Below are 9,089 nucleotides of genomic sequence, written 5' to 3'. Positions count from 1 at the left end.
CCACTGCTGCGCAGCCCGGAACACCAAACAATTCCCTCAACAGCGTGGAGACTTAAACCTCCCTTAGCTAGTCCTCCAATCCGGCCTTCATGATATTCTCTTCTTCTGAATTCACCATGGACCAAAAAGTCTCTTGATGTCAACACAGAACAGAGCTTCGCGCCGCTCCCTCCAGAACAAAATAAACGGACGGAATAAAATATGGGTTCGCACGACCGAATACCAACCGATCCAGTAAACTCCAGGCAATAGAAGCATTGATCCATTCACCGGTGGCGCCTTCCAGAACTCAACGCTCCGGCCAGATCAAGAAGGGTAGACCTCGGGAAGGTCTCCATCTTCGCATAAAAGAAACCCTAGGACCGCCACCTTCAAACTGCAAAACGAACGAGCATGCCCCCTCGCCGCCATCCGCTGGCTAGCGATAACGAAGGAGGAATCGGTGGATGCAGCATCCCAGACCCACGCGACCCAGATCTCAGATAGGCCCTGCCACACCACGCGGTCTTGGACGCCGGCACCACACCATCCACGCCTTGCAAGGTCGCTGCCCCCTCCTCGCGCCGTCAGCTGAAGAACCGACGACGTGTCTAGGCAGGAAATAGACCCGCAGCCACCACCACCACCCATCGCCGGAGAGGCCATGGAGGGAGCAGCTGCCGCCGCACATCCAGGGACATCCGCCCCGAACGCCCACATATGAGCAATCAAATCCTTGGAAATGTGGCTATCAGAGACTTGAACGTTCATATGCACAAACTCCTCCCAGGTTCCTTCCCTAGGTTGTGGTTGAACCAAGTCACCATATGCTAAAAAAAAATCTAACATTTCGAAATATAATTTTTTGGTAGAGGCAGCATACGCATCCGGGAGCCGAATTATATTTCTAATAGAGAGAGAGATTATTCATAAAGAAGACAAATCCAGGGGAATTGTTGTGTCTACATATATGTACAGCCGTTGAAGCATCCACGTGGAACTGCAATCAGATATAGGTCATTTCTTCTGCCTACTGTAACCCCAAATTTCTCGGACATGTCTAGTGACTCCGGGCTGCCCTCGCCAGGAAGCACCCATTTAAAGTGGTAGATAAGGTTTGCCAAAGCTAACTCCAAGGTTGATGTGGCGAACATCATCCCTGGGCACTGCCTTCGCCCAGCCCCGAACGGGGTGAATTCGAAGTGTGCCCCAACATATTGGATGTTATTGTTCTCAAATCTCTCGGGAATAAAATCTTCAGCATTTTTCCAATACGCTGGATCCCTGGACACTGCAAAGGCGTTAATGAGGACAGTGGTGCCTTTTAGCATGTCATAACCCAGAATTTTGCAGTCATTTCTAGTCATCCGGGGGATTAGAGGGAATGGTGTATGTAGCCTAAGAACCTCCTTAATGACCATGCGCATGTAAGGTAGCTCGGGAATGTCTCTGGTTGTAATGAAAGATCGATCTTCACCTAGCACCTTCCGGATCTCTAGATATGCCTTCGTCATGACATCAGGATGACGAACAAGCTCGGACATGGCCCATTCCAAAACAGTTCCTGTGGTATCTGTTGCACCAGCGAATATATCCTGGAAACAATGGTTATATACGGTACAAATCGTTAGAGATTAAATATGTGTGTATTGTCCAAAACAATTTATCGTGTGAAAAACAATACCATAGAGATATATGATATGTGGTATTTAAAAAAACATAGGCATATTATTTTTAAACCTTAACTTCAATTTTTTTTTGAAATGTGGGCAAAAGCTTTACCCAATATATAATTAAGAAGAGAGTTTACATGAAAGTAAAAGTCGAGAACCATATTACAAGTTACTCTCCCGGCATCAAACTACCCAATCTTTTTGCACCCGCTAGAACCCAAAGCCTAGCTTCCTTTCTAATATTCTTGAAGATGATGTGTGAGGGCGCATGCTTGCTCTTGAAGACCCTATCGTTTCGCTCATTCCAAATCTCCCAACACATGAGCACAGCGAGGGAAGCCATGGCCTTGCCATTTTGCCCCGTGGTCATCATATTCCACCACTCGGGGAAAGTGAGGTCCTCCTAAAGGTTAGTGTGAAGCTCAAAGATATCCAACCAATCTTTGGTTTTCATCCAAAGCCGACGGGTGAAGCAACATTGCACAAAGAGGTGAGTAACAGACTCCGTACGTTGCTTGCATAGAGGACAAAGACTACAATTTGGCCATCCTTGTTTGGCCAAACGGTCGGCCGTCCAAATTCTATTTTGGTTTACAAGCCACGCGAAAAAATTCATGTTGGGTGACGCCCAAGCTTTCCACACCGACTTGTGTAGACTAGAGAGAGTAGATCCCAAAAATTGCATTTCATAGACGGACTTTGCTTTGTATTGGCCATTTGAGATGAGCCTCCAAACAATGTTATCCTCCACGTTTTCAGTGAGTTGAAAATTGTCACCACCCGAAAGAAACCCAACTATTTCGGTGCGCACGAGCCTGATAACTTGTTGATGGATAAGACCGAATGACCATGCGATATGACATACTCCGGACCGATATTATTTTTAGAAGGTACGATTACTCTTCACGTTACTAGTAGCATGGGTTATCCCAAACAAAATGTGTGGGTCTGTTCTTAAAATGAATTTTGTCGACCCTAAGAAAAGATGGTTGAAAATACTCACAATCAGTACGGCGAATATACTCTCTCTGGTTAGGGGCGATTCCGACGAGTCCTCCTTCTGCAGCCTCAGCAACACGTCCACCAGGTCCTCGTTGTCGGCGCAGCAGGCGACGTCACAGGCCGCTCGCTCGGCCTGCTGCTTCCCCTCGATGACGTTTCCGATGATGTGTTGCATGCGGTCATAGCTTCTCTGTAAGCGGCGCGCGTCGATGCTGAACCACCGTGCCAGCCGTGATGACGGGAAGAGGTTGAGGAGGGAGAAGCCGCCTAGCAGAGTGAGCATCACGTCCAGCTCGCGGATGTATTCCTCCTGTTCTGTAAACTTGCCGCCAAACGCTGCCCGCGACACGACACCGTTGCTTAGCGCCATCACCTTCTCGCTGATGTTGATTGTGCCGCCGGTGGAGGCGGTGTCGGCGACGTAGCGCAGGAGGTTGCCCACCTCCTCGGTCCTGATGCCCTCCATGCGCCTCACCTGGCTGGAGCTGAGGAGCTCCACGACACATACCTTGCGCATCTGGCGCCAGTGGTCGCCGTAGGGCGCGAAGACGATGCCCCTGCCACCGCAGCCGGCCATGTCCTGCGACGTGGTGCTCCGACGCTCAGCGAACACGGGGTCGTTAGTCTTTAGCACCAAAGCCGCCGCCTCGGCGCTGGAGACAACGACTGTCGGGACCTCGCCTAACTTGAGCAGCATCACCAGCCCATAACGGCGAGATAACTCTATTAGTCTGCGATGAGGTAACGTGCATATGACATGGTGGAGGGCGCCGATGATGGGAAGAGTCCATGGACCAGGAGGAAGCTGTTGCTTCGTGTGTTTGGTCTTGGGGCGGGAGACGGAGAGCTTGAGGAACCAAAGGGCTAGCAGAGTGGCTAGGACTATGAAACAGAAACTTAACGGCGCCACCTCCATTGCAGGCAGCTTAGCTTGTAGTGATAACTGATAAGTTGATAACCAATCTGCTCCCTTCCGTGATATTTATGGAGCGACTGCCCTTCCTGGCACGTGTGATCATTCTCTGCCTCTACGTTACCATTGGTGGCTAACTTGTTTAGAAAAAAAACCCACCTCCCCTCCACTCCACTCGTGTAACCCTCCCTTCGCCCCCGTTCGGCCGCCAGCGGCCCCTCTAGCCCCTCCCGGTGCACCTCCCCTCCTGCTACCGCCGGAGGCGTCGCTAGGCAAAGCCCTCCTTGGCCGCCGGTTGGGTTTTGGCACCACACACTTGCCGGGGCCTTCATGCAGCGGTGGTGAGGATGACGGTTTCCAGGAGCATGGATTGTGGGCGAAGGCGTCAGGTGGTGTGATTTAGGTGGGTCCGATCTAGGCCTAGATGGATTCGGACAAGCCTCGACCTATGGCACCTTACATTTCGTTGTTCAATGTCAACATACGGTTGTTCCTAGGCTTCATCCGCAACATGAGGGAGTCGGGCATGGCGGTGGTGGCATCCTCCTCCGCCGGAGTTGGTCGGCGGGTTGGTTGTGGTCGGCGGCAAGTTGGGAAGGCGTAGCTGCCGGTGAAAACCGAGCTCCGACTATGGTAATGGTGGCTGATTGTGTTGTTCTCGTGTTGATACCTTGTTGAAGGCTTCTTTGCAAACTACGTCTCCTCACTCGTGTTGCTCTGAGGAAAACCTTAGATCTAGATATCCTGAATTGGATAATGTAGATGCTTTCTACGTCGATCTCCCTCATGAAGGTGTTGTTTTGGAGTAGTTGCTCGATGGTGCAGCTATGTGCATCTTCCTTGTCGACGTCGGCGAGTTTCGGCGGCGTGGCGTAGTGTGTACTCTGTGTCACACCTGGTCTGATGAACTAGCGCATGGCGGTGGTACTGTCTGGCGCCATGGTGACGTTGATGACTGGCCTGACAAGTTCTGGATCCATGTCCTGAAGATGGTTGGTGGAGGCGAGTGTCTCTTGGACCTCTTTTACTCGATGTCGACATTCGGTTGTTCCTAGGCTTCGTCCGCAGCATGAGGAAGTCGGGCATGGCAGTGGTGGCCTCCTCCTTCTATGGAGGTGGTCGGCTGGTTGGTTGTGGCAGGTGGCGAGTTGGAAAGGTGTTGCTGCCGGTGAAAATCAAGCTCCGACGATGGTCATGGTGGGAGATGGCGTCGTTCTCGCGTTGTTACCTTGTTGAAGGCATCACCTTTGCAAACGGTGTCTCCTACTCGTCCTGCTACGAGGAGAACCCTAGATCTAGATATCCTCGATCGGATAGATGTTTTGAGCGTTGATCTCCCTCATGAAGGTGTTGTTTTTGAAGCAGTTGCTAGATGATGGAGGCAAGAGGTGGAGCTAGTGCATCTTCCTTGTCGATGCCGGCGAGGTTTGGCGTGCAGCGTGTACTCAGCGTCGGACGTGGCTTGATGAACTCGCGCATGACGGTACGTGGTCCTGTCTGGCACCATGGTGACTTTGAAGACTCGCCTAACAAGTTCAATGCATGGACCCATGAAGATGGGTGGTGGAGGAAAGGGTCTCTCTTAGACTGCTTTGCGTTCCTGGATCGTTGTTAGGCGGTTTGGTGAAGCCTCCGGTGTTTGAATATGTGCGTATGTGTGAGGTATGGGTATGCGGCCCCGACATGGCCACCCCCTTCATTATTTTTTAGGTATTGCGAAAACTGTGTATAGTGAGGTGGCTTCCAATTTATCTATATATTCTCTTTGTAAGGCTCAGTTAGATAATATATAAACAAGAAAAGCTGTATGCATCGCCTATGGTTTCAAGCTCCATTTCGTAAAAAAAAGCCTCTTAAGAAACTATTAGTGTTCAGTAATATGATGTAATCACATAACATTAAACAGAAGGCCGTAGCCCTGCCTTAAATTAATAAGGCCGTTGCCGGCAAGAAGATACAAGATGCTGAAAACCAGCTAACAGGAACCGAAAACTACAAGCAAAACAAGAAAAAGGAGTGAAACACAGCTTGAGCTCCGAGACCATTGTCCAGTCTTGTGATCCGACTAGAGAGGCGTCGAAGCTGATGAAGAACGCCGCCATTGAGGGAAACACACCATCGTCAACCTCCGAGGCCAAGCAAAGCCCAGGCACCATCCGTTTCCATCTCCAAAGAAAGCTCCCTGCTTTCTCGCCCCGGATCGGAGGGCACCGTACCTGTCGGAGGTAGATCGCTCTCCCTGAGCACGCATGGATGATGGGAGTTACCGCCATGAGGAAGACTCCGAGCACTCGCCTCGCCGCGCCGCCACCCACGAACATCACAGCCACCCGCAGCACAAACCACCAAACCGAACCAAGCTGCTAGGAGTAAGCGAAGACAGTGCAAACCAGCCTCCGCCGAGCTCATCCACCCAAACCCACAATCTCAAAACGGCGCCTCCAGCGAGGGAACGGCACCACCCGGGCGCCGCCACCGTCCAAGCTAAAGCTTTGGGATTTCACCCGAGATAGATAGGCAGGGAGGGAGGGGGTTATCACCTCGATGTCGCCTTCAGGAAGGAGAATGGCGCCATCAGCGTCGTCGACGTCACGGCCGCCACCGTCGGCCAAGGGTTTCCCCCGGTCCAGAGCCCACATCCGCCCACACTCCGCAGCCACCGGGGGCAGTCCGGGGCCGGGAGGTGCGAAGAGCACCGCAAGGAGGGGAAGCCACCGTCTTCAGATCTGGCCAGAGGCCCAACGGGGCGACCTCCACACCACGCCCACACCCGCCGCCCCCTTCACCGCCCGCACGGCCGAAGGAAGCGGACCGCAACATCAGCACCGGCCGCCCGCCGACAGGCCGGCGGTGCCCCACCGAGCGCCCAGGGCCGCCGCCCTGGAGTCCTGGCCCCAACCCGGACGACGGAGGCCTTCAAGCCCCGGCCACCACCTCCCAGCGCCGGTGAGGCCACACCGGAGAGGGGGACGGGGGGATCGGGCCGACCTCGCCCAGCGGTGGAGGCGACCCCTGCGCGGCCGTCGTCCTTCCTACAGCAGCGCACGGGGGGCCGGAGGAGAGATCCCCCACTGGTGGAAAAAGGGCCTTTGGTCGCGGTTCGCAACTGCCATTAGTCGCGGTTGCGCAACCGCGACCAAAGTAGCGCGACTAAAGGCCCCCCCCTTTAGTCGCGGTTCCTTACGAACCGCGACTAAAGGCCCGTCCACGTGGGCGCCAGGCGGCCGTCGGGGCGGAGGACCTTTAGTCGCGGTTCTTCTGGCCAACCGCGACTAAAGGCCGCCGCAGGTTTAGGGTTTTAGGCCCCCCTAAACCTGCCCCCCCTAAACATATTTTCTGTTTAATTTGTATATTGTTTTATTTCTTTTGTGCTTTATTGTAATTTTGAAGGAGTTTCACATATTCTACGGTACTACATATATACATGCATATGAATGTACAATTTCAAACAAATTTGAAATTAGAACCAAAAAGAATTCAAGAGGAATATACAATATATATTCAATATCATCGGATGACCATATACAAGTTTGAACAAGTTTCTATACATAATTTAATGCATGTATAGTTCTACGTCGTCGCAATGGTGTTCTCCTTTAGGATCGAGGACTTCCCTCCTGAACCATCCAGCTAGTTCCTCTTGAAGTGGTCGGAAGCGAGCTTCTGGACTAAGCATCATCCGGAGGTTATTCCTCTGAGCATTGAGATCACTCGGAACGCGCTCAGAGGTGTATCTCCGGATCATCTCACAGACATAGTATCCACACAGATTGGTTCCCGGTGGCTGCATATCGCTACCATTCTTAGCCTTTGACCGCATAAAATTTAGCTCTTTCTTGAATTCACCGACCTTTGTATCTGCGAACCGTCTCCAAACCCTACGAGGCAAAGAAAATTAAATGAACAAGAGAGTTATTAGTTAATTACTTGAAGCTTAATTAGGAAATGAACGAAATAGGCCGATCGATATAGAGCGCAAATGAATGAAAACAATTACTTTTGAATCATTTGTCTCATGTCGGCCCACTCCGCCTTATCCATATCCAGAGAGTCGTGGACGAGACATTCTGATTTGTCAACTTTAATTACTAGCAGAATCCAGTGGAACCTGCGGACACGATACATGCACAGTACGTCATGCATAACTCATCGATTAGCCGGCCACATACCATGCATGGAGTAAACAAAAGAGAATGTGCTCAAGACATAAACACTCACCCAAAATGGTAAGGAAATAGAATATCACTTTTGAGTTTCTGCTTTTCAAGAAACCGCCACAGGTCTTTCTCCACGTCGGCGGGGTGATTCTTTAACGTATATCCATTAACGATGTGTGGGTCAATGAACCCAACATCATGGATGCTCCTTACTCTGCATTCCTTAATCTTCAATCTGCATGTATAATAGCGGACACAACAATATAGTTAGGACATATATATATATATAGTGCAGGCAATATGAACGAGATGGGGTAGAAATAAATCACTTACAGAACGTAGCAACTGATGATAGATTTGTCGAGCTCGCGCAGATTGAAAAGCTGGAACAATTCACTCAGATGAATTTGTACAGAGTATTGTTTGAAGTGATGCTCATATCCAACTTCCGCATAAATATAATCTTTGGCGTTTTTATGTTTTATGTAACCCTTGTACCAGTTCAGCAGACCTTTCATTTGTGGAGGTAGATCATCTTCCTGCGCAGGCTCGACGAGAGGCCCATTCTTCACATATGTAAGTACTACCTCCTTCACTGGCGCCTCATCAAGGCCTAACAGTTCACGAAGAGTAATACCTAAGTTGGCCGCTTGTTCTCTGGCACTCGTTACAGTCAATCCCTGTGCTGCCGCAGCTTCTATGATTTCGGGGGCATCCGGACCGGCGGCTGTCACTATAAGCGGGGCAATCGATTGTTTACTTTGTTCCCCGAGCTGGGCAACAACTCGTTTCCCGCTTTGTGCACTTTGTAATTCCGCTTTATCGGCCTCCTCTTTCATCTCCTTGAATATGCGTGCCTGATTCTTTAGTTCACGTGCATAGTCGTCAGGCAGATTCTTTGCGGCTTGGGACGGTGTGTTCAAAAATGACTTAGCCCACTTCTTTTGCTCATCAGAAAATACTGGCTTGGGCTCGGGCTCTCTTTTCTTCTTGCAGCCCGCCTTCCATTTCTCTAAATCAGCAGTCGCGGCCGCCTCGACTTCCTCGGCACTACGTTCCCAAGGCCTCGTGGGGAGAGGCTTCAGTGATGGCTCCGGTACCTTTGTTTTCTTAGGTACGTAAGGGTCCGGGTTAATAATCCAGGACTGCTGCTTCTGCTTCTTCGCCGGAGGTGGATTGGGGGGCGGCGTCTGCTTACCCGCCCGGGGCGGACTAGGGGGCGGCGGCTGCTTACCCGCCGGAGGTGAATTGGGGGGCGGCGTCGGCTGACGTGAAGGAGGTGTAGGTGAAGCACCACCACCACCACCGCCACCGCCGCCACCACCACCACCGTAGGGGGGTGGACTTGTTGGCGCCTCGCCTGGA

General features: G+C 51.5%; 1 protein-coding gene across 1 annotated transcript; it reads right to left on the bottom strand.

The window, feature by feature from the left end:
* Window positions 1–306: 306 nt before the first annotated feature.
* Window positions 307–3,573, bottom strand: LOC127309289 (germacrene A hydroxylase-like). The gene is made up of 3 exons (XM_051340193.2): window positions 2,656–3,573; window positions 956–1,574; window positions 307–809 (listed from the first exon to the last, which is right to left on the bottom strand). The coding sequence occupies exons 1-3, from the start codon at window positions 3,568–3,570 to the stop codon at window positions 307–309; spliced, it is 2,037 nt and encodes a 678-aa protein (XP_051196153.2). The 5' UTR covers window positions 3,571–3,573.
* Window positions 3,574–9,089: the final 5,516 nt, after the last annotated feature.

Source organism: Lolium perenne, chromosome 6 (assembly GCF_019359855.2).
Source record: "Lolium perenne isolate Kyuss_39 chromosome 6, Kyuss_2.0, whole genome shotgun sequence".
NCBI lineage: Eukaryota > Viridiplantae > Streptophyta > Magnoliopsida > Poales > Poaceae > Lolium > Lolium perenne.
Note: the sequence above shows the minus strand (reverse complement) of the source record. Positions and strands in the feature narration are given on the sequence as shown.

Coding starts and splice junctions, on each gene's coding strand:
- LOC127309289 (XM_051340193.2), bottom strand. CDS start 3,570: ATGGAGGTGGCGCCGTTAAGTTTCTGTTTCATAGTCCTAGCCACTCTG. Junction 1,575..2,655: donor GTATATTCGCCGTACTGATT/GTGAGTATTTTC, acceptor CATTGTTTCCAG/GATATATTCGCTGGTGCAAC. Junction 810..955: donor ACGTGGATGCTTCAACGGCT/GTACATATATGT, acceptor ATTTTTTTTTAG/CATATGGTGACTTGGTTCAA.